Source organism: Drosophila mauritiana, chromosome 3R (assembly GCF_004382145.1).
Source record: "Drosophila mauritiana strain mau12 chromosome 3R, ASM438214v1, whole genome shotgun sequence".
NCBI lineage: Eukaryota > Metazoa > Arthropoda > Insecta > Diptera > Drosophilidae > Drosophila > Drosophila mauritiana.
The window spans coordinates 21,059,317-21,084,391 of record NC_046670.1 but is presented as its reverse complement, the minus strand read 5'-3'; the positions used below and the strand labels follow the sequence as shown (position 1 = coordinate 21,084,391).

The 25,075-nt window shown below is 46.8% G+C and overlaps 2 protein-coding genes across 3 annotated transcripts; one reads left to right on the top strand and one right to left on the bottom strand.

The window, feature by feature from the left end:
• Window positions 1-58: 58 nt before the first annotated feature.
• Window positions 59-24,603, bottom strand: LOC117143682 (rootletin). 2 transcript variants are annotated; one of them, XM_033308466.1, is made up of 10 exons: window positions 24,524-24,603; window positions 7,152-7,661; window positions 5,637-6,917; window positions 4,981-5,132; window positions 3,548-4,924; window positions 3,311-3,486; window positions 1,261-3,248; window positions 691-1,110; window positions 456-631; window positions 59-399 (listed from the first exon to the last, which is right to left on the bottom strand). In XM_033308466.1, exons 2-10 carry the CDS (start codon window positions 7,659-7,661, stop codon window positions 336-338), a joined length of 6,144 nt encoding a protein of 2,047 aa, XP_033164357.1. In that variant the 5' UTR covers window positions 24,524-24,603; the 3' UTR covers window positions 59-335. The 2 variants fall into 2 exon arrangements, with proteins under 2 accessions (XP_033164357.1, XP_033164358.1); XM_033308467.1 differs by lacking the exon at window positions 24,524-24,603 and having other exon boundaries at window positions 7,152-9,022.
• LOC117143684 lies at window positions 10,461-24,206 on the top strand. Its single transcript, XM_033308470.1, has 2 exons — window positions 10,461-12,855; window positions 23,140-24,206. Exons 1-2 carry the CDS (start codon window positions 11,920-11,922, stop codon window positions 23,842-23,844), a joined length of 1,641 nt encoding a protein of 546 aa, XP_033164361.1. The 5' UTR covers window positions 10,461-11,919; the 3' UTR covers window positions 23,845-24,206.
• Window positions 24,604-25,075: the final 472 nt, after the last annotated feature.

Genomic DNA, 25,075 nt, shown 5'->3' with positions numbered 1-25,075 from the left:
GATGTAAATTGTCGTGTGATATATAGTTCGGTGTTCTCCCACGTTCTGGGAGAATCGGAACTCGTGACCCATTAATGCATAGATATTTATGTGGAGATGTAAGGATGGCATCATCGCTGCGACTGGATGGAACGCACTATATTCGATTGTCTAACAGGGCAGACAATGAACAGCTAGAATTGTACTAAGGCAAACGAGTTGAAATGCACGTGATGATTAACTCAGATGCGTCTGGAGGACTCCAGGAAGCCTTTTTCTAAATAAATGCAAATGGCAGTGAGCGTTACGTCTTCTTGGCGGGATCAAATTTAACCAAATCTTAACTTCACATCACTCTAATCGCGATCATAGTCCCGGCAGCTCGATGGTGGCAGGCTCATTGAAACGGCCGAGTCGAGACTGAAATGTATAATGTATTTTAGTTTTGGAAGAACAAATAGGGACATGCAACTCACCGCCGGCTCTCGCTTTCCAAGAGATGGGGATCCACCGGGTGCTGGGAAACATTACGGAGGGAATCTCCAAGGGTGCTCCTCAAATGCTGCATTTCCCTATTGGCCTTCGAGCTGCGTAAAATGTACTGCTGTCGCCGTTTGGCCTCCTGGGCTAACTGCTCGCGCAGCATAGAGATCTGAAAAGTAAGGAACTTGATGTAGATCTTATGCCTTCAAATTTTCATAGGATACCAACCTGGTTCTCCAGGCGCAGCACTTGTTGCCGATGCGACTGCTCCCTGGCATCAAGAAGCTTCTCTGCGTGCATCTGAGCACTGCGATAACGATCTCCATCCAAGCCATCATGGCACTTGGCGCTGTCGTTCATTCGCGCCTTGCAGCGCGCCAACTCAGACTCCTTCTCCGCCAGCAATGTCTCCAGGCGGCGCACCTTGAGTCGCAGATCACGCGTCTCCTGCTCGATGACACTGTGATCCAATCCGCAGTTGAAAGAGCCTCCGCCAGCATTGCCTCCACCGACATCGTAGCGATTGGAGTCAAACTCGCCGGACTCAGCTGCGCCACCATAATAGGAGTTGGACTTTTCAGCCCGATCGTAGGCATTTCCGCCCGAAAACTTGCTTTTCCGGTCGCACTCCAATTGTTTGACCTTGTCCTATGAAAAATTAAAGATAAAGTAAATAATCAAATAGGAAAATACATTGAAACTGGGATTAACTAGAACCGATAGCACTGCGTATACTTAATTTATCACGTATACGCAGAGTGGACAGTATTCCAATAATTAATTTAACAATTAGCTTACCTGTAGGGTCTGCAGCTTGCTGCGTAGCTCCGACTTTTCCCGCTGCGAGGACTTCAGCTGCCTGCTGAGCTCCTCCTCGCCATTGCCGCCTCCATTGCCGTTTGTCAGACCCTTGTCGCCGCCACTCTCCTGGTTCCACTTGGCAATCCGAAGTTGGGACTCCAATGCCGAGCGCTGAACCTCCAGATCGGTTACCTGTTCTTGCAGGCGCTGGTTACCATCCAGCTGGGCCTGTTGGCTACGTCGCAGCTTGTTGAGATTCGTCTGAGCACTATCCAGGCGTTCGGTGAGGATGCGCTTCTCGTTCTCGGCGGTCTGCAGAGACTTTTGCACCAGCTTCAGCTTATCCTCGTTGGCCTGGGAGCAGTGACCCTGCTCGGAAAGCTCCTTCTGGAGCGTCTTTATCTCGCCCCGCAATTGGGTTTCACTCACAGCGGACTTCTGGAGGCGCTCCTTCAGCTGATCGACGGTGGACTTAAGGGCGGTGCAGCGATCCTCCAGTTGGGTCAAGGCACGGTTTTGGTTCTCCAGCCGCTCAGCCATTTGTCGAATGCTGCAGTCCTTCTCTTGCAGTGCCATCTGCAGCCGGGTAAGATCGCCCTCCATGGCAACCCGCTGCAGGTCGAGTTTGCTGGCCCGGCCCTCCACCTTGGCCAATTCCTCCTGCAGCTGGCGCTTCTCATTGTCCAGCTTGGAGCACTGCTGTCGGCTCTTCTCCAGGCGTTCCTCGTTCTGGCCATTCTCTTCGGATGTGGCAGCCAGTTGCATCTCTGTTTGGGCCAAACGTTCCCTTAGCATCTGACACTCGTCGTTGCGATGCTTGAGCTTCTCCTCCAGCGCCTGGATGGCGGAGATCTTCATCTTGCGGTCCGTTTCCAGATTGCTCTTTTCCTCTTGGAGATTTCTTAGCATGGCCTGCAGTTTGCCCAGCTTGGCATCGCATCGTAGCTGCTGGTCAGCAGCATCTTGGAGCTGCTTCTTAGCTGCTCCCAATTGGGATTTGTAGTCATCCTTCTCGCGCTCCAACTGAGCCACCTGATGCATCAGGTTGCGGACACCCTTCCTCACCAGATCCGGGTCCACATCGATTGGTCCATCTGGGCATTGTGATGTGCTTCTGTTGTCATATTCTCCGCAGCTGCGAGACGGACTAAATCTTCGCGAGGGACTCAGCAAGCGATGAGACAGATTCACACTGCCGTCCACTTGGATGCCAGCAATCCGGCGCAGAGTGTGAACCACCGAGGATAGCTTCTGTTCGGTGTCACGCTTGTGTAGCTCCACGCAGGACAACTGCTCATCCAAAGCCCGGATGCGACCTTCGGCGCCGCCCAAACGGGCCTTCAACTCCTGAATCTGCTGGGTGGCATCGGCCAGGCAGACCTCCAGGTTGTGCTTCTGATCCTCCAGGCGCTTCTCCCTACCACGACCCTCCTCCAAGCGCTGGGCCAACTCCTGCTCCCTGGCATGGAAGCGATGCTCCTCCTGGTTGTTCTGACACCGAGCCCTGCCCAATTCCTGGCGAGTGGCACATAGATTGGCTTCCAGGTCCGATAATTGCTTCTTAATCTGGCAGAGCTCCTGCTGTGCCCGCTCCTTCAACTCCACCTCGGCGACCAGCTTGCACTGCAACTCCTTGCCGCCCTCGTCCTTCTGGGCAAACTCCACTTGAGCCTTCTGCAGCTGCGCCTTGGTAGCATTCAGATCCTGGGTGGTCTTTGTAAAGTGATTCTCCGTCTCCTTCAGTATGGTGCTCAATCGAGTGCGTTCGTTCTCCAACGAGTTCTTGGTATCCTCCAGATTGCTGATCTTCTGCAGAGCCTCCTCGATGGCGCGTGCCTGTTCCCGCTTGGCGCTCTCCACGCGCTTCACATGGTCACGCAGCTCCTTGTTGCTGCCGGAATACTTGTCTCGCTCGATGTTGCTGTCCGCCAGTTGGCGGCGACAGTCGGTCAGCTCCTTGCGCAGACTGTCGATGAAGCCCTCACCTGAAATCGAGATTTTATATTATAATTATGATAAATTTCTGTTTAAGATTCGAAGAACTCACCCTCCTTGGACTTGCGCAGCGCATCTTGCAGCTCGTTGTTTGTGCCCTCCATTCTGTCCTCCTTCAGACGAATCTCCATCTTTAGCTCCTCACTCATACGGCACAAGGATTCGCGCTCTTCGCGCAAGCTGCTCAACTGCAGCTCCTGCTTCCGGATGCATTCTTCCAACTTAATCCTGCAGATTATCAAGTATATATGAAATATTTGGAAATTTAATTATATATAGTATCACTCACTTGTGCTCCTCCTCCTTGGTGCGCATCTGCACCATCTCGTCCTTCAGCTGCGCAATGGCAGCCCTCTGCTTCTCATCGCGCGCATTGGCCTCCCGTCTGCTCCGGTCGAGAGACTCCTGTTCGGTCTTGAGATCCCGGGATACGGCCTCCAAACGCTCGGCCACCGCTTGCTTATCCCGGTGGGCAATCAGCAGGGCTTGCTGCTTCTCGCTCTCCGCCCGAATCAGTGCCTCCTCATGCTGCTGGACAAGGCTCTCGAGGTGGGCCTGCAGGGTGGCCAGTCGCTCCTGCAACTTCTCGATCTCATCATCCTTGGCCGTCTGCAGCGCTTGGAGAGCCTGTTGCATTCGCTTTTCCAAGGCATTCCGCAACTGCAGAATCTCCTCCCCATGTCGTTTGGCCGCCTCCTCTGCACAAGCCTGCAGATTGGCGATTTTCTGGTTGAAGTCACTCTCCGCCGCGCGGGCAGCGTTGAGCAACTGCGTCTTGGTCTCCTGGGCCTTGCGCTGACACTGCTCCAGCTCCTTCTGCAAGCGAGCCACGTGATTCTTCAGGCTCTCCTCACGCACCAGAGCCTCCTGCAGATCCCGCTCCAGCTGACTGCGTCGTTCCTCGGTGGCCTCCAGTGAGGTGTTGGTATCGAAGAGCACCGATTCCAGGGATTCCTTCTCCGAACGCAGGGCGGCCAGAAGTTCGTTTAAGCGATGGGTGTCCTTTTCGTGCAGATCGATGACCACCTGCTTCTCCTCCACATCCTTCACCATCTCCTCCAGATTTCTATTCAGCCTGCTGTTGGTCTCGGTGGTTTGCTCCAGACGCTGGCGCGTCCTCATAAGTTCCTCATTCAGAGTCTCCTTTTTGCGACACATCGCCGTGAGCTGATTGTGGATGTCACCACGATCCCGGGTGACGCAGGCCAAGTCCTGCAGGATTTTCTCCTTCTCCAGCTGCAGACACTTGAGCTTCTCCCCAGCCGACAGATTGTCCGTCTCCAGTTCGAGTCGCGCCTTGTCCAGTATCGCCAACTCCTTCTTAAGCTCTCCGATTTCATTGCACTGATCGACGGACTGGATACGGAGCTTCTTGCGCTCCTCCTGCGCCTCCTGAAGGCAATTTTGAACGCTCTTCAGCTCATCACTGGTGGAGCAGCTGTTGTTGGATAGCTTCTCGTGCTTCTCCTGCAGATCGCACTTCTCCAGCAACAGCTTGTCCAGATCGTACTCCAGGTCGGACTTCTGTTTCTCGAGCAGATTGGTCAAATTATCGGACTCGATGCGCTGCTGCTCGAGAAGATCACGATTCAAGCTCACTCGGTTAAGCTCCTCGCGCAAGGATATGGTCTCCTCCCGCAAACGACTGCTGCGATCCTCCTCAGACCTGTTGGGATTACAGATCTTTAGTATGTTTAACTTTAATTATACTGTCATTAATACCTCAAATTCAACTCGGTTATGTTCTTGTCCTTCAGTATACGTTGGATCTCCAGCTCCACTGCCTTCTTGTCCTCCTCCATGGAATCGATACGCTTCTGGAGTTTACCACAGTTCAGCTGCATCTTCTCATAATCACTGCTCAGATTCTCGAACTACAAGAAATTGTGTAAAATTGGTTGAATTCAACAATAAATACATTTCGTTTTTTTTTTACTTATAAATATATAGTTATAGAATGCATTATTGAACGCCATTTTGATATAGTCTAGCTCTATACTATCCCCACATTAAAGCCGATCCCAGCCAACCCCATTAGAGATACGAGATCCCGGTGCTGATGAACCTAGCCTTTTGCCGTTTCCCCTCACGCCGGCTGCAATTGCAATCTTCGCAGCCATAATTTGTAACTCATCGCAGACATGGCATCACCCCGGATTTGAGTTGGAAACATCTTTATTGTATACAATCTACGGCGTAATCAGAGGCAGACGCAGACTAATCGAGTTATCAACGATCCGCCCCCAATCCGCCTTGACATCCACACTCGGAAAAAACCAGATATTTCTTATTAATTAAAAAAATATTCCAAAGAACTTTGGATTCCTCGATCGGAAATGTCTTTAGAATGGAGTACTATATGGTACTTATCCACCTACCGCACTATTGATATCGGCTCGTCCCATCTCGGACTGCTGCTTCTGGACACGGATATCGTCCAGTCCGCGCTGCAGACTCTCCCTTTCCTGCAGCAGTTCCGAAAGCTTGGAGTTGCTGCTGTCCAGTTTCTCGGTGAGCTGCTGCATCTTGGTGGTCAGCAGCTGTTTGGTACCCTCGCTGGTCTCCAGCTGGGACTTGGTGGTGCGCAGGGTCTCGCTGGTGTTCTGGAATTTCACCTGCATGTCGTGCAGGGCCAGCTGGTATTTGTGGAGCGCCGCCTGGACGGCTGAGATGGTGCCCTCGGCGAAGGCTTGAGAGGCGCGTGTCGAATTGCGACGCGGTGATTTCCCTCCACCGCCGGCAGTGCTGCCCGCTCCACCTGCTCCGCCCGCCACGGAGGCGGCGTCACGCGTAAGGTGCATGTGCTGCATGACACCGCCGGTGACCTCGGCGTCTGCCTCGCGATCCGCGTTCTCAGCATCTTGAACGACGGCCTGCGCGATTTCGCGCATGGAATTGTTCAGTCGCTCGATCTCGTCGCTATAGCGACTGGCCAGAGCTGCTTGGGATTCGGCTTGGGCGCAGCGATCCTCCAGCTTCTTCAGCTGATTCATTAGCTCCAGTAGTCGCTGATCCCGCTCCATGATCTCGTGCCGGGCACTCTCGTACTGCACCTTCAGGGTGGCCAATTGATTCTGGAGCTCATCGTTGCTACGCTGCGATTGCTTCAGTTCCTCATCCGCAGCCCGCTTGGCCTGCTGGACGGCAAAGGCGACCGTTGCGTTGGAGCCGTTGATGTCCTTGCCCACGCAATTGATCTCCTGACCCATCTTGGCCACCTCCGCCTTCATGGCCGTCTGCATCTCCTTGAAGGATCTCTTGACGGCCACCACTTCGCGCCACATTTTCAGCAGGCGATTGTGCTCGCTGTTGTAGTAGTCCTTGAAGGCCTGCTCCTCCTCCTTGAACTCATCCTCCTTGATCAGCAGCTCATCCCGCAGACCCGCCCAGTCGTTGGTCAGCTTCTGTAGGTCGTTGGTCAGCGCCTCGTTGGTGCGATTCGACTCCTCCAGCTGCTGACGCAGTGCGCTGTTCTGGGCGAGAATCTGCTCGCAGCGCTGGTGCTCCTCCTCCAGTTTGCGGCACAGTTCCGCCGCTCCTGCTCCGCCTCCGGTGACCAAGACATCGTCGACATAGTCACGACTGCAGCTGGGCGGCGGCGAGTCCAGTGAGGAGCTGCAGGGCAAGCTGCTCTGTCCCAGAGTTAAAGAAGTTGAACACTGAAAAACAAGATGGACATTAGCTACAGTATCCTTGGACTTAAATTGATATACTTGTAAGTATGTACATGGCAATGGAGCAAGTTGGCAATTTTAATGATAACTGCAATCACATTAGCCCCTGATCCCCGAATTATAAATCAAATTGATTAAATCGCGCAAAAAATGTATTACTCATACGCAATGTTGTCCTTAGCATTAGAATACATTCTTACCCAGCATATGAATACTCACCAGCACTTGGTTGGTCGGACCCGTGGTCAGCTTGGGTCCTGTTCCCGCCGTCGGCTTAATGGTCTCGTGCATGCGATCCTCCAGATCGCTACACCGCTGTCGATACTGCTGGATCTTCGACTGCAGCCGGCTGACCAAGTTGGCCTGGTTGTGCTGCGCCTGCTTGTAGGTGTCCAGGCGGCGCCGATAGCTATGCGACTCGTCGGCCAGCCGTTGGCGCAGCTCCTGATTCTGGCGCAACAGGGCCGAGGGATCTCCACCGCCGCCGCCGCCGCTCACTCCTCCTCCTCCTCCGGCGCCCGGCGGACCCGGACTCATCATCCTGGGCGTTAGGCCACCAGCAACGGAGGCGGAAACGGAGGCGCCACTTGCCGAGGTGTCACGCCCACGCTGGCTGCGCGAGAAGGGCAGCCGGGAGGCGGTGGCCGGTGGGTGGGCTTGTCCCGCCGCCTGAAGGTCGACGGCCGATGGGCAGGGCGTTTGCTTGAAGTTATCGCGATACGCCTGCATCTGTGGAAGGAGTTGGTTGAGATGGAGTGAGTTCGGTTCGAATGCTCCAGTGAAATTTCTGTGTTGCGGTTGGCATTGCGTGCAACAGCAAAAATCACCCAAAACTTGGGTAGTTTTGTATTAGAACAAGGTTGTACCCTCTAATCAATTGTTAATATTATTGCACAATTGAAAAAGATAAGTATATTTAAACAAACAGATAAAATGAGATCAGAGTCCCTGATGTCACTCCAAAATTTATGATTTATGTGCTTACACTTATTACTCTCAGCTAAGATTCCACTAGTCCCCATCAACCCTTTTGGTAATTCAAAAAGGGGTATTGCCTTTATGAAGCGGAAACTTTCTGGCCAAAAGTTTGGCGCCTCGCCTACGCTACAGACGGACTCGATAAGTTAGTCCAAATTGATTTATTAACTTGTTCCGGGCCTGGAGTCAGTCGTCATGACAGCTCCACCGAGGTGCTGTTTCCTCGCAAATAAACAAGCTTGGCGCCCCATCTCCACCTGCCCTCATCCCTCCATGTTCATTATCATCCAAGGATCCCATACTTTCGAATGATATTTTTGGGGGCCCACTTGAGGAAATTGTTTTTTTTTTTGGACCCGGACGACACGCATTGCACAGTCTGTCACCAGGACAGCAAGTGTTTGTGCCCACCAACCCCGTGCTCCTCCAATCCGTGGGACAACTGCCATCTCCACTCCCCCCCGAAAGTCATAATAATTTCCTTGTCCTCGTATTTATTTTAATAAACAACATTTCCGCCGTTGTTGAAACTTCCTTCGACACGAATGCGTCTTCTAATTTTGAGCTCCTTATGCTCCGCTCCCCCATGCCACCCAGTGCACCCAATGATTCCCCCATCCCATTGCCATTTTGGTTTATGCTAACCATAAAAATATAATAGCAATATCCTTGATTGTGCGACTATGATTTGGCATGCAATCTGCTCCATGTCGCTTCTACTTTCTATTTTAGTTCCCGATTCGCTATCACCAAGAGCTCAGTCACATGGAGGTCGTTTTTTAAGTTTATAGAGGGGTATATATATAACAGGAATAAGTCATATATAGTAAATCATAGATAAATAGTGTATAATAATAGTGTACGTAGTTAAATTACAAGAATGACAAGACCTTATTTAAACAAATTCATTTACTTCAGGATTTTTGGAAGATCCCAGAAGATATTTTATATATTTTTAAGGATTAAAGCATTAAACACTTTGAGTAACAAATCTTTACCTGAACAATGTATAAACAATAAAAGTGTAAGCTTTTTTCATTCCACTCTTTTATATAGAAGTTTATTGGTAACATGAATCATGATTCCGGAATCAAAAGGATTTAACTTGAAGTTTATTGTTTCAATGATAAATAAATTCGTGTTTATTGTTTCATGAACTTTATGTTAAGTTATTGAGCTTATATTTTTATAAATTATTTATCCCACAGCTAAGTGCAACTTACTTTTCACGGCCAGTGAATGTGGCTAGTATATGTATATATGTATCCCAACTGAATCCTAGAGGCACTTGGTTTCTCCTTTTTTATTATGTCCAAATTAAGACCGCGCACTAGACACTGTTGTTAACTGATTGAGCTCCAATTGAATACTCATCAAGTTATCACGGAATCCTGGGACTCGAGGCGAGGCCTACTCCTTGGCTCCTTGGCTCCTTGGCTCCTCCGCTAGCGTGTCCTGCCTGGTGGCAATTGACACAAATTTGCGGAATGCGGAAGCACTAACGCAAATAACGCTCCACGGTAGGGAAAGTAAATTCGGGCATGCGGGCCTAGTTGGCTGTTTTTGGCCAGGATTCGAACTGCCTGCGGACGCGGAACTGAGCCAACTGAGCGCCCAGTGAACTTTTCGCAAGGTGGAAGAATGGAGCAAGTCGATGGGATTCCCTTTTCGAACTAACCGCCATTAGGGCCAGCTCCGTCTGGGGAGCAACTGCAACTTGGCCGGGGTACATGGGACTGGGGCAGAATAAACATTGAATTAACAAATTCCTGGTTACCACCGGCAACCGCAATTGATTACGGAAAGAGGAGCTAGCAATTATGTTTGGCGTGCGAGCGAGCAACAAATGCAAATCGTGTGTCTCGAAGCATATTGCTCCGAATGCGGTCGGTCAAATCGGGCGATATCGATGGGGTATACTGCAAGGTTTAGCTGGTGGTGGTGGGTGGTTCCTCTCCAGGATCGCCTGCTTTGGCTGGTCACATGCTTCATGCCCAACTGCTTTTAATAAGTCAACCCGCGGCGGGGCAATAAATTGAGATAGTACAGGTGACTCTGTCGATGCGATTAACCCTTTTCATGATTTATTTGCGGTGAATATAAATGAGCTTCCATGAATAGTTCAACCCTTGGTTGTGAATAACATGAATAAATTGGCATTCATCAAAAAATAGTAGCAGAAAAAAAGAACTATGGCTTGCACATAAAATTCAGATAAAATACCTCTGAATAATATTGTTTTGCTGATTTAAGATACTGCAAATGAAACCCTATTATCTTATCATAGTTCTATTCAAACATTACAAAATCGAAGTGTGCAAATCTCGTTGGCATTATCTGCAGTCACGTAAAGTCCGATCGAAAGCAAATGTCAAAATGTTTCCTCCTGGCTCAGGTTGCGCATTCTATTGCGATGGTGGACTCCTGGGGTTATCGCCATCGTTCATATCAGAGAACTGCATACTCATGCGACCCACACCGCATTCGCCATATGTATATAAATAGTAGGTACATAGGTGAGACGGCTATTTCCATGGCTCAGCGACGACGAAATAATGCCAGAAAAAAGTCCGATCGCTGAATTTGAATATATAGTATATATATATGGAAACCAAACACCCTTATCAGGCCCGCTGTGAACCTGATCGGCGACCTTGGGCAGGAGGAGGAGATATCAAAGTGCCAGGTACACAGAATGGCTTCCATTAAACACTCGTGTGTCCTCCATACAGATGTGGAAAATCCGCGACGCGACAACTATGTAGACTCTCAAAGTCCGAAGATTGGTTATGCATTCGGGCATTAAGGTGTTTGTTTGCTTCACTTTCGGTTTTTAATCTAAGGTCTATACTATGTGTAGGTGTGAGATTATTATTACCGAGCATAAGTTTCTTTCTGCGGCCGCGGGGTTCATAGTAGAACCCCTTATCAGCAGCAGTAATGGGATTGAATACCAGGCCAAAGTCCGGCTGGGACCACAAATGTGCCTGGAGATCAGCCTGGGGATCTGCTTGGGGACCTGCAATGCATCGATCGTGCTCCCCCCGAACTGACCATACTGATCTTCGGCTCCGACCGGAGATTTCCCGGCTCTCTTGGCAACGGGCGCCACCTCCGCCTCGCTGGAACCTTCAAGCGGCGACGATGATTTATACCCGATCGCCGAAAATCTCAGACGAACGGAGGAGAGCGGATCATCCCGAGAGTTGGCGACAATAAACATCACGTTCGCCAACACATTGTTCGGCTGATCAGCCAATTTATATGGCTACACTGAGAGAGAGGGTTCCATCATCTGGATGATGGCGACAGTATTTTATAATCGCAGCGAGTTGAGTAATATTTATTTGAACGGTGTTACATAGTTACTAATCCAGTTCAATCAACAATATAATAGTGTCGGCAAGTAGTACTTTAAACTTAGATAGGTTTTTATGACATATGATATTGTTTCGTCTATGGAACTTTGCTTATAAACCAAAAATTCCAAATTCTAGCGCCTGGCAACTAGCAAATCCATTGTGATAAGCCCATCAGCATAGACAAAAAGAAACTGACCTACCAGAAATGAACACATTACTATTAAGGTCACTATTTTGAAATGGGCAGACTTTAAACTTAAGGTTTTCGTGGTGTCTGAATCTGATAGTACTATTTATAAGACTTTCGAAGGAGTACCTGTTGTCGAAGTCTATTTCCAGTGGCCATAAAAGTAGTGCAATTAACTAATCAGTGCGATAAGGTAGCCAACAATTAGACCCAAAATTTGCGTGAGTTTTTCTGGCAGTGCACAAGGTATAGACAGGGATTGGCCGATCCCAGCGCCGATGGACATGTGTGTCTGGGTTGGGTTATCAACGGTCGCGGCTGCATCCCATAGGTTTAAAGTATAGCTCCTATTTAAAACGCGATTTAGTCACAGTTCGGATTTTGCCAGCAGCAGCACGGCAGCTATAATCGGAGATTACACGGCGAAGATAATACGGAATACGCGAGTGAGCGAGTGAAGATGTCCCAGACCCTGGACGATCTGCTGTTGCGCCAGGAGCACGCCCGGCAACTGCGCCAGGCCACGCGCTCCAAGTTCCGGCGCATCAACTCGCTGGATCTAATACCGGAGCACCCCAGTCAATCGGAGGAGGAGGAGGACAAGGAATCCCAGACGGCCCACAAGCACTTTGTCACCCTGAGACGACAGCGGACGGCTGATGGCAATCTGCTGAGGCATCAGTTTCAGACGCAGTCGCCGCCACAACCCAATCTGGGCACCCGAGTCCTGCTCTTCGGACCACAACTGCTGATGCGTCTGGTGCTGACCATCCTGAGATATGTCCTCTACATACCACTGTCCATTGCGGCGCCCAGCTTTTGGTTGTCCGCCCTGCTCTGGATCTTTTGGAAACTGCTGCGGGTGCCCATTGCGTTGGTCAAGTGGCTACTGAGCGGCGAGGAGGAGCTGGGTACAGTGCAGCGACAGAAGACCATACTCCTCAGCTGCGGCAGCACCATACAGACCCTACATCTGGCCAGGAATTTCTACGGATCCGGCGCCCGTGTGGTGGTCTTTGAATTCGAGGGATTGTTCGGATTGGCCAGGTTTTCCACAGCGGTGGACAAATTCTATGTGGTGCCACGGCCAACGGCCAGCAATCCGGATCAGTACATAGCCGCCTTGTGCCACATAGTGAAGAAGGAACGACCCTCTGTCTATATACCCGTTTGTGCCACCAGTCCGGCATACTATGATTCCCTGGCCCGACCCCATCTGGAGGTCCTCGGCTGTGCCAGTTTCATACCCGGAGTGCAGGAGACACTGCAGCTGGATGACTGCCTCCAGCTCTTTCAGAGATGCGAGCAGCAACAGATGGCTCTGCCAGCCCATGTGGTGCTGACTGCTCCACGGCAATTGCAGCAGATCTACGAGAGCGGTTTCGTGGGCAGCTATGTAACGTGCAACGAATAAAGAAATGATGAAAGACTGGAGAACCTGTACTTGCGGGTGCACGCTTTAGAGGCCGGCTCTAGCTCATGGCAATGGGTGTGGTGGTCTTGCTTGTACAGATCTCTTTTCGTCACGGACAACAATTAATAAGATCGAGAAATTGAGCGTGCTTGCAACAACAACAAAATGAAGGAGCTAGGATACAAAAATCGGAGGAAGCAAATTAATACCTTCGGAAGCGGACAGTTCTAGATTGGGAGGAAGGTTTGAGAATTTTTCGCCTGCGAAGCACCGGTGGAATCGTGTTCGCGCATTGCCCTGCCCTACCTTAGACCACTTCCCTTAAGAGCATAGCTCTAGTGGCCCCTTCAGTGCCCTACGTCAGGAGAAACATCAGCCGAGTCAGTATTTAGGTTTTCTTAGAACTTCATATTTTCAAAATCAATCAAGGCTTAATAATTAATAACAATATTTATATTTAAAAATAAGTACATACTAAAGAACCAAGTAAATATACAAATAATATACGGGCTAGTGTAACTCAAAAGATCTAAAGCAAGGTTTATTCACGCAGTTGCGAGATCAGAAAAGGTAGTTCAATTCGATGTTCGAGATCATTACAATTAAAGGTTAAAAATACTAGGGCTAAATATATATATTTTCCATTTTTCATTTAAATCTTTAATAATTTCCGTTCTCTCTATAATCTCTTTCTTAATTTTAATTTTTAATTTTAATTTAATTTATTTTAATTGTATTTATTATTTTTTTTGAGTTTTTATTATACCGAATCTTTAACGAGAAAGAAAGTTAATTCTGCTTGAGAGAGAGCCACTAATAAATTCGGTTAAATTTTCTTTTCTCTTTATATTTCAATTGGCTGCTCTCGCCACTCCATTATCATATATATATTTTTTTAATTGCAGTGTGAATACAACATAAGATGACCTCTAGCAAAATTTATTCGGTTTACAACCGAACATTTCCAATAAGAATAAAATTTTATCAATGAGACTCACTCAACTTTTCACTCCTCGGCGAAAGATCGATCTCCCGGCGCAAATGAGCTGAAACGAAAAGGTGGCTTTTTCCACAAACACTATAAAGAGGCATAATTTTTGGATAACACGACTGCATGAAAAAAAATTTTAAAGATCCCCACTTGAATATTTAAATGAGTAATTTCCGAAAAGGAACTCCAAAGAAAATTTAATTAGCTTAGGTTAGATCACTTACTATTTAAAACTTTAATCACTAATAAGAATTCATTTTTTTTTTAAATTCAAGAAAAATTATTAAACGGTATGACCGAGTTTCCTACTCGTGAACCTATTCTTATGGCTTAACGTTAAACTTAAACTACATAGGAATAATTTTAATTTCTGCCACTCTATGTCCAAGATGGCGATCAGGTGGAATTAATACTCTTTAGTAAGGTTAGGTCTGGCTTTCGGCATATCTCAGCGTACACTTAGAAATTTTGTTCGATTCAACTGGAATTTAATTTAATTTCGACATTCTAGACTGCCGATCAAGCCTAAAGAAAATTCTATTCACTCTAACCTCACTCTAAGCTCTACTTAGGCTGCATTTTTATTTGTTTAAAGATCCCTCCTGGTGGCCCCGATTTAGGGCGGTCGCTGTCCGGCTGCTGCGGCTGGTCCTTTGCTCCGGCTCGCTGGAAAGGCGCTCCACTACTCGGCCTGGCGCAGTTGCCGTCTCTCCTTCTGCCCGCCGGTAGCGGATCCGTAAAATCGTAGGACCCGGGCGAAAGTATAAGACGTCCAGCGAAAACCCACCGGGCTTCAATTTCGGCTGCGATTATATTCCGTGTCAAACTACCGTCCGTCAATATTTTGAGGTTGACTAACCTGCAGTTTGTCCCAGTCGAAGCTAGGATTTGGCGGCAAAGCGGCGGTGAGAGGGCCGTGACAAACGCCGATCTCTACGGCTTAATATCGCCGGGAAAACACACGCCGGACTTATTCCGCGCACCACTATAAGCGAAGGAACGCCGTATTCTCGATATTTCGCACGACAAAAAATTCCGTATGACCGCAAGTTAAAATTTTCGACGCACTTTTACAACTTGACGCGTTGACTGTTCAGATCGAAAAGAAGGCGAACCGGAAACATTAGTCGAGGCGTAGGCCATCGGCGGAAATCACGATCAGCTGAACAACACTTTTTCTTCGATAACCGAATAATACCAAACTTATCGGGTGCAGCTAATAAGGGTTGCATCCAGTCTAGTACATTCTAGCTACTTCGTGCTACATCTAGTATGACCTCACATTAGTGTGTCACAGCTGACCGCCCTATCGATTATTTATCGAGATTTTTTTTTTCACCCACTGCTTCAGTCGCCTCTACAAAACCCCCCCGCTACACTCAGACTAGGGTACTCATTGACACACTAGGCTGAGACCGACTGGAAGCACCTTACTGCCGAATGTCCTTGGCATGATAGGTACCCACAACTCGTCCTTGGAGATCCTCCAGCTCGTAATACACGTTGCCGATCTTCTTCCGAACTCGAGACTTCACGAACGTCGGTCCAAACTTGGCGTTGTAACCGGTTTGGAAACAGCTTGGCTTAAAATTCCGCCGATAAACTTCTTGCCCTTCGACAAATGATACCTCACGAGAACGGATATTATACCGCTTCTCATTCTCGTTATGCTTGTTTCTCATCTGATCGACAGCTTGCTTCCGCATTATCTCGAAAGATTCGTGCCGGTCGAACTTTAGAGAACGATCGTCCAGGAGATTTAGGCGTCTGATCAACGAATACGTCGACCCTGACGTGATCATGTGCTGCCCAAATACCATATAATAGGGACTAGTACCAATGCTAGAATGCACCGCCGACCTCAACGCACAACATATTCGGCTGAGAAACTCATCCCAGTCCTTCTGGTCGAGACGCAGATAGGCCCTGATTGCAGCAATTACTGATCTGTTCACGCGCTCCGAAGCATTTGCCTGAGGCGAGTGAACAGCGGTCAGAGTGTGCTTAACGCCGTACTGCTCCATAAGTTTCTGGAACGTCCTCGCTCGAAATTGGGAACCATTGTCAGACAGTATCACTTCGGGCACTCCGAACGTCATGAACAACTCGTCTTCCAGATACTTTATGACGACGCTGGAATCAATCTTCTTTACGGGTTTCAAGAACACGTATTTCGTAAAATGATCCAGAACAATAAAGATTCCTATGTTGCCGCTCCTTGACCTAGGATACGGTCCGAGAAAATCTATGAACAAACGCTGGAAGAATCGCTGCGATTCAGGCGCTTTTCCCAAAGGCGGTCTGAGAGTGAAATTTGGAGATTTTGTACTCTTACAAACCTCACACGCACTAATATAAGCCCTCACGTCCGAAACGAGACCGGGCCAGAAGTAATATCGCCGTATTCTTTCCAAGGTTTTGTGTATGCCACCATGCGCAGCTAACGGACTATCGTGCGCGCGAGCCAGAATCTTCGATACCAACTCTTTGGGGACCCAAAGTTTCCAGGCGTATTCGTCATGCATTCGTTCTCCAGTCAGGTGCTCGGCTTTTCTATATAAAAACCCGCTCTCCACCTTGAGATCAGGAAAATTCGAGGTATTTTCCTTTACGGTCTCTACCAACTTTACGTAGTCACTAGACTGGAAAAATTCAGAGTCGAAATCAACAATTAAGTCTTCTTGCAAGTCCACCGCGGCTACAATCTCCTCGTTTACACGAGACAATGTATCCGGGACGACATTTAAAGAACCCTTACGGTGTTCAATCTCGAACTTGAATCTTTGCAAAGCTAATGCCCATCGCGCCAGTCGTGAATTTAGATCGTGATTGGACATTAGCCACTTGAGCGAAGCATGGTCGGTTATTATTTTAAAAGGGAGTCCTTCCACGTATGCTCTGAAGTTTTTGAGAGCTACTATTGCGGCCAAACACTCCTGCTCTGTGACGGTATAATTTCGTTGAGCTTTGTTCAGCTTCTTCGAAACGAAAGCGATAGGACGCTCGTCACCTTCTTCGGACACTTGTACTAGCACGGCACCCACGCCTGACTTGCTAGCGTCGCAATGTATGGCAAACGGCTTCGCAAAATCCGGACTACACAGGACTGGAGCTTTGCTAAGACACTCTTTGAGCTTGATGAACGCTTCAATTGCCTCCTTCGTTAGTACAAACTTCCGCTTCGTGGTCATCAAGTCAGTCAATGGTGCAGAAAGTGTCGCGAAGTTTGCCACGAATTTCCTGTACCATCCGCACAATCCCATGAAACTGCGCAAGCTTTTCAAACTTTTAGGCAATGGGAAATCGGTAATCGCGGCCACCTTTTCAGGGTCTGTGCGAATTCCACCGTCTCCGATAATGTGGCCCAAATAGCGTACTCGTCGCATACAAAAGTGACTTTTAGCGACGTTTAGCGTTAAGCCCGCGCGCTTTATCTGCAGGGCTAACTCCCTGAGTACATTCAAATGGCTCTCAAAACAAGAAGATACTACTAGTAGGTCGTCTAGATAGATAAAAACCTCGTTTCTCAAATGAGCCGGCACTACTTTGTCCATTAACCGTGACATAGTGCTCGTGGCGTTACACAACCCGAAAGGCATGACTCTAAACTGATATAACGGTCTACCCGGGACGGTAAAAGCTGTTTTGTCCCGAGACTTAGGATCCAAAGGGACCTGCCAATATGCATCCTTCAGATCTAGGCTCGATATGTACTCAGCTCTCGGCAAACGACTCAGTATCCCGTTTATTTGGGGTAACGGATATGCATCCTTCTCCGTAAAACTATTGACCTTTCGACAGTCAAGACAAATTCTGACTTTGCCTGGTTTAGTCACCATCACGATCGGTGAAGACCAAGCACTCTCAGACTCCTCTATCACCCCTAAGCGTAACATCCGGTCGATTTCCGCATACATTGCTTTTTCGACGGCGGGGGAGACAGGGAAATGCCGTTGCTTCACAGGCCTAGCGGTGCCCACATCGATCGAATGAGAGACCAAATTCGTCTTACCTAACCCTTCCTGGCTAAAGGAAGGAAAACAGTTGATTACATTGGCCAACTTGGCTTTGTCACCTTCACACAATTCGTGCTGATCCACCACCGTTTGCTGGTTGGGCTCAGGCGACGATATTTCAGCTATTTTCAAGTTAGCAGGAAGGAGGTCATATAGTTTCCAAAAGTCAATTCCCAAATAGAGATCCTGTTTTAACGATGGCACGACATACAACTTCAAAAGCTTTTTGATGTCACCGTATTCCACTTCTATCTTTAGCAGTCCTACTATCCGTTGAGAATTCCCGTCGGCTGTCGCAGCTTCTCCTATCAACGACTTAAACTTCTTGTCTTCCATCGCAGCTCGCACTAACCCTCCTCCAATACAACTAATCGATGCGCCTGAATCCAACAATCCGTAGACTAGGCGATTCAATAAGCGAATCGGTAAGAACGGTCGAGGGTCTCGAGGTCCTGTCGGAATAGATCTGATGTAATCCAAACTGGCTTTACATTTTTTGACATTCTTCCAGAACAATTTCAAGCGTCGAGCACTGCGAGGTTTTCGTTTAAGAATTGCTGGAGTTTTTCTGGAATCCGAAATACAGACGTTTCGTAATTCCGAAATCTTGCTGTGAAGCAGTCTAATAGCCGGTTTAATTGGTACGTCAGGGAGGAGTAGAGACACACTTTTATTGGTGTTCTCTACTGATCGGTCATTGTCGACTGATTCCTTGCGGCATTCGAAGTCTTCGGTTTGACTGGCAACTTCGACATGCCGACCTTGAAGTTTTTTGAGCATTTTCTGCAACTTGGTTTGTATGTGTTTGCAGCACCACACCCGTAACAAAACACTCGTCTTTCGGCTATGCATTCTTGGTATCGGTGACCTTCGACTCGGCAATTCCAACACACTAGGGAAAAAGCTTCGATTTCGTTCTCAGCTCCGTATGTTGACTTCACCTCATCTTCACTCTCCTGACAGACCTCGGAAATCTCACGTTTAAACGGGGTATCTTTTGCGTAGCTACTACATCTTCTGACGTCAGCCAGGAATGCCTCCCTTCGCTTACAAATCTCTCTTAACTCCGACACCGTTCGGACATCTAAGTTTAGAATTTCGTGGCGGATCTCTGGACGAAGGTTATTTCTCAGCACGCGGACAAGTTTGTTGGCTGTCCAAGGCTGTTCTAGCTGGTCGACTAACTCGGATACCGTGTCGTAGAAACTATCAAACGATTCATTTGGTTTTTGTTTGGTATTCCGGATCAGTTCTTCTATGTCCCCGTCGTCGCGACTCTGTCGAAATTGCAGGCGTAGGGCTGTGCAAAATCTCTCCCACAGAATTTCACCGTTGGCTTTATGATAGCGCCAAAAGAAGTCGTTCGCCTTGCCTTCAAACAATACACTTATGTTTCTGCATAACAGGTTGAAATTTCCGTTCAACGTCTGCCTTGTAAGCGCTTCGACTCTGTATATAAAGTTGTCCACTGACACTCCTACACCAGAATATTTTATTTTCCAACCATTTAATATGTGGACGACTTTATCTGGCCGATCAAACAAATCGGAAGAAGCGCTTCGCGGAGAAGGAACTGGGTTTGGCGATGCTGTATACTGCCTCTCATATTCGTTTGGGTGATCAGCGGACATTTCACTGGCTGTAACGACTACAGCTGGACTCGGAGTGGGCATTATTCGCTGCATGCTTGAGGTGATAGCGTTCTGTACTAAATCAGCCATCTTCTCTGACAACGTTGCTAGAAGCCTCCGCTCCATGGCTAACAAAGCTGCATTAGCACTTACAGCGCTTGAACTAGCTTCATTTGCGTTAGCACCGCTGGCTGATGTCGAAGGACCCCCGTCTACTGTTGCGGCTGGAAGATTTTTCGTTTTACTGCGAGTTTCTCTCCCTACCCTTTCGGACGCTTCGGCTGGAGGCCTACAGGTTAGTTTGCACCTCGGACAGATCTCACTTTTTTTAAAATGATTGCCAATGCACTCCCTGTGAAATTCATGGTGACAGGTTGTCACATACAAATCTTGTGTGCTGATCTCGGCTGCACATAATTTACAAACAGGGTTTGAGACACTAGGAGATTTCCTAGTTGGTGATCGGTCTAACCCCATCATACTTGCTAAAAATTACCGGTTCAAAATGGCGAGCAAAAAGAAAATAAACTTATACGTAAAAATATCAGCGATAAGGTGCGAAAAAGATAATAAAACTGAACTCTTAGCTTGATGTTCTCCTTTCGTAGGGCTGTCTATTATTTTGGCTCAAAATTCTCACGAAGGCGTAGACGGAGTTTCATTAAAATAAGATATTCCATGTTAGACTAAATTTCAACACCACCAGTAGGTGTATCAGTTAAGTCTCGGATCGTGCCTTTTCCTTGGCACGAATATTCCAACCTATAAGAAACTCTATCTTATTTAAACGAATAGTAAATAGAGGAAAATCGTCAACTATATGAGGATCTTGCATTTCTCTTGAGTAACGCAAAGATTTTCCGTCATGTTGCGTTAATGATTTTTTTTTTTTTTTTTTTTGTAGAATAGCGTTTAGTTAGCTCAAGGAAGTAGATAAAACCGGGACAGAAACCTAACCGAAGTTACTGTTACTCTGTTTTCCTCAGCAAAATCCACATTTCCCTTTGCTACACTTAGGAAAATTTTTGGGATCAGTCTTAGTTATGGCCAGTCAGCAATATTAGTATTGACTTGACGTGTACTCCACAACCAATTCTAAACACAAAAATTTTTGGAAGTGAGACAGAAAATTTAAAGAAAGGATTGAAAATATTAATTCGCGAGTCTTAATGAATTTTAAAAAAAAAACTCACTAAGGCCCCACGCGTTGGGCGCCACTTTATCTTATTCATTATTATTCTTAACTAAACTGTAACGTGCAACGAATAAAGAAATGATGAAAGACTGGAGAACCTGTACTTGCGGGTGCACGCTTTAGAGGCCGGCTCTAGCTCATGGCAATGGGTGTGGTGGTCTTGCTTGTACAGATCTCTTTTCGTCACGGACAACAATTAATAAGATCGAGAAATTGAGCGTGCTTGCAACAACAACAAAATGAAGGAGCTAGGATACAAAAATCGGAGGAAGCAAATTAATACCTTCGGAAGCGGACAGTTCTAGATTGGGAGGAAGGTTTGAGAATTTTTCGCCTGCGAAGCACCGGTGGAATCGTGTTCGCGCATTGCCCTGCCCTACCTTAGACCACTTCCCTTAAGAGCATAGCTCTAGTGGCCCCTTCAGTGCCCTACGTCAGGAGAAACATCAGCCGAGTCAGTATTTAGGTTTTCTTAGAACTTCATATTTTCAAAATCAATCAAGGCTTAATAATTAATAACAATATTTATATTTAAAAATAAGTACATACTAAAGAACCAAGTAAATATACAAATAATATACGGGCTAGTGTAACTCAAAAGATCTAAAGCAAGGTTTATTCACGCAGTTGCGAGATCAGAAAAGGTAGTTCAATTCGATGTTCGAGATCATTACAATTAAAGGTTAAAAATACTAGGGCTAAATATATATATTTTCCATTTTTCATTTAAATCTTTAATAATTTCCGTTCTCTCTATAATCTCTTTCTTAATTTTAATTTTTAATTTTAATTTAATTTATTTTAATTGTATTTATTATTTTTTTTGAGTTTTTATTATACCGAATCTTTAACGAGAAAGAAAGTTAATTCTGCTTGAGAGAGAGCCACTAATAAATTCGGTTAAATTTTCTTTTCTCTTTATATTTCAATTGGCTGCTCTCGCCACTCCATTATCATATATATATTTTTTTAATTGCAGTGTGAATACAACATAAGATGACCTCTAGCAAAATTTATTCGGTTTACAACCGAACATTTCCAATAAGAATAAAATTTTATCAATGAGACTCACTCAACTTTTCACTCCTCGGCGAAAGATCGATCTCCCGGCGCAAATGAGCTGAAACGAAAAGGTGGCTTTTTCCACAAACACTATAAAGAGGCATAATTTTTGGATAACACGACTGCATGAAAAAAAATTTTAAAGATCCCCACTTGAATATTTAAATGAGTAATTTCCGAAAAGGAACTCCAAAGAAAATTTAATTAGCTTAGGTTAGATCACTTACTATTTAAAACTTTAATCACTAATAAGAATTCATTTTTTTTTTTAAATTCAAGAAAAATTATTAAACGGTATGACCGAGTTTCCTACTCGTGAACCTATTCTTATGGCTTAACGTTAAACTTAAACTACATAGGAATAATTTTAATTTCTGCCACTCTATGTCCAAGATGGCGATCAGGTGGAATTAATACTCTTTAGTAAGGTTAGGTCTGGCTTTCGGCATATCTCAGCGTACACTTAGAAATTTTGTTCGATTCAACTGGAATTTAATTTAATTTCGACATTCTAGACTGCCGATCAAGCCTAAAGAAAATTCTATTCACTCTAACCTCACTCTAAGCTCTACTTAGGCTGCATTTTTATTTGTTTAAAGATCCCTCCTGGTGGCCCCGATTTAGGGCGGTCGCTGTCCGGCTGCTGCGGCTGGTCCTTTGCTCCGGCTCGCTGGAAAGGCGCTCCACTACTCGGCCTGGCGCAGTTGCCGTCTCTCCTTCTGCCCGCCGGTAGCGGATCCGTAAAATCGTAGGACCCGGGCGAAAGTATAAGACGTCCAGCGAAAACCCACCGGGCTTCAATTTCGGCTGCGATTATATTCCGTGTCAAACTACCGTCCGTCAATATTTTGAGGTTGACTAACCTGCAGTTTGTCCCAGTCGAAGCTAGGATTTGGCGGCAAAGCGGCGGTGAGAGGGCCGTGACAAACGCCGATCTCTACGGCTTAATATCGCCGGGAAAACACACGCCGGACTTATTCCGCGCACCACTATAAGCGAAGGAACGCCGTATTCTCGATATTTCGCACGACAAAAAATTCCGTATGACCGCAAGTTAAAATTTTCGACGCACTTTTACAACTTGACGCGTTGACTGTTCAGATCGAAAAGAAGGCGAACCGGAAACATTAGTCGAGGCGTAGGCCATCGGCGGAAATCACGATCAGCTGAACAACACTTTTTCTTCGATAACCGAATAATACCAAACTTATCGGGTGCAGCTAATAAGGGTTGCATCCAGTCTAGTACATTCTAGCTACTTCGTGCTACATCTAGTATGACCTCACATTAGTGTGTCACAGCTGACCGCCCTATCGATTATTTATCGAGATTTTTTTTTTCACCCACTGCTTCAGTCGCCTCTACAGCTATAGGAACATACTCATGGCCGCAGGGATGCAGGGAGTGCTGGAGCGGCACAAGTACATACTGCCCAATAGGCGGGCGGAACTAAAGCTAAATCAGCACGAGATCAGCGAGCGGCAGCCGTGGCTGGTCGTGAGGGATCAGCCGGGCTATCACCACTATGTGACCTGCACCACCGTCAAGGATTCGCGGGTGGTGGCCAATGTGAGTTGTCGTGTGGAGCATCATACCAAGAATCTGATCCCAGTGCCCAGGGACGATGAGGCGCAGATAGAACTCTGGTTGCGTTCCTTCTTCGCCAAGGTGCGCTTCCAGAGGCCCATCAATGGGCATATAAGCTTCCGCCTGGTCAAGAGCCCCGCCCATGGTGGTCAGTTCGTGCCCCTGGGCACGCGACTGGGCGTGGCCCTGCCCTACATATGCCACAATCGATCGCATGCCCAGTTGCTGTGCCGTGCGATGAAGTGCATCCACAGGCGGGGACTGCCCGAGGACGAACTGCCCAACTGGAGCTGGTCGGCGCTGGAGAGAAGCACCTCGACCACGGCGCTGGACAAGCGGGAGGCATTGTTCGCCTACTGGGATCCACTGCCCTATTGCGCCTACTATCATTTCCAGCTGCCGCTGGAGAACGTGAAGCTGTTTTTGCAGCGCCGGAATCGCAGCGCGACCAAAAGCTTATCGCCACGCATCACGGTGCCGGTTCATTGAACGGAGCGGCCGGAGCTGGAGCCACTGCATCGGCTTTAAGCATCGAACAGCAGCATCTAGCCTCTGGCATCCAGCATCAGGCGTTTCTTTAGCGAGAGAGATTACACAGACTGATCAATAATGGAATATATAGAAATCTATATAGCATATATATGTACATATATATATATATATATATATTTGCATTCTATACTATTTCTTTTTTTTTTGTTTACGCCATTGGGGTTCAACATCCATCTAAGAAGATTAGGCCGTTAAAAAACAAACGTGTACCGCTCACACACACACACCACACACACACATGCACGAATATAGCTATTATACCACAATATATTGTACAATAAATAATATTTATATTTTAATTGCCCATTTGACTTAATTTTTTACTTGTGCGAACTTTATTTCGTTTGGAACTCAGCTTGTTGTGCGGCACTTCTTTGTTTTGCGATTTGAAGATGACTTGATAGATTAATATAAGCTGGCTATTTGGGATAGTTTCTTCATATATCATGATATATATAATATAGTATTATAGTTGGTTTTGTTTTTAATTTTTTGTTATACACTCTTTCCACTATAGTAAAAATCAAGCAAGTTTCTTTTCACTTAAATATTTCCGTAGTTATTTATAAGTATTTCTAGAACGTAATATCGTTAGATCTGGGTATAGTTTATTTACCCATTTATATTAGTGAACCATTTATAAACTGCATCTGGCTGAATATTTAACACGTAGCACACGTTTCTCCTTGTCTAAATACACAAACCGAACTGACCAGACGGGTTGCAAGGGTTTGTCCTTGGTCCTTCGGTGGTGCCTGCACTCCTGGTGGTGGTTGTTTTGGCCACGTTTCTGCCTCCTGAACGCGGCCAGTTGTTGTGGACACCTTTTGGGTAACCAGGCAACGGCTTTGGGTCAGCTTAATTGCGGTTGCTTGGCGGTAACTGAGCCATTTCCATTATCCTTATCAATGGGCCAACGAAGTGCATAGGAGGGTGGAGGACACTGCACCACGAGGCCAAAAAGAGAAATTTGAAAATGATTTGCATAATTTATGGGGTAGAAAGGCGTCTCTTATTTCTAGTGAATAAATTAACTAAAATTAGTTTAAAAAACTCTAAACAAGTAAGCAAATATTGCGAAGTGGACTGCTATTTAATCTTTTGAAATCAATTTGTTCGGTTATCACAGAAATTCTCCCTTATTAAGATAAGAACAATGCCGTGCTGA

Excerpts from the sequence above, each read along its gene's own strand:
- LOC117143684 (XM_033308470.1), top strand. The coding sequence starts at position 11,920 with ATGTCCCAGACCCTGGACGATCTGCTGTTGCGCCAGGAGCACGCCCGG. Across the intron at positions 12,856-23,139 it reads GCGGTTTCGTGGGCAGCTAT|AGGAACATACTCATGGCCGC; the intron begins GTAACGTGCAAC and ends CTCTACAGCTAT.
- LOC117143682 (XM_033308466.1), bottom strand. The coding sequence starts at position 7,661 with ATGCAGGCGTATCGCGATAACTTCAAGCAAACGCCCTGCCCATCGGCC. Across the intron at positions 5,133-5,636 it reads GAGCCGATATCAATAGTGCG|TTCGAGAATCTGAGCAGTGA; the intron begins GTAGGTGGATAA and ends AATTTCTTGTAG. Across the intron at positions 632-690 it reads TGCTGCGCCTGGAGAACCAG|ATCTCTATGCTGCGCGAGCA; the intron begins GTTGGTATCCTA and ends CTTACTTTTCAG.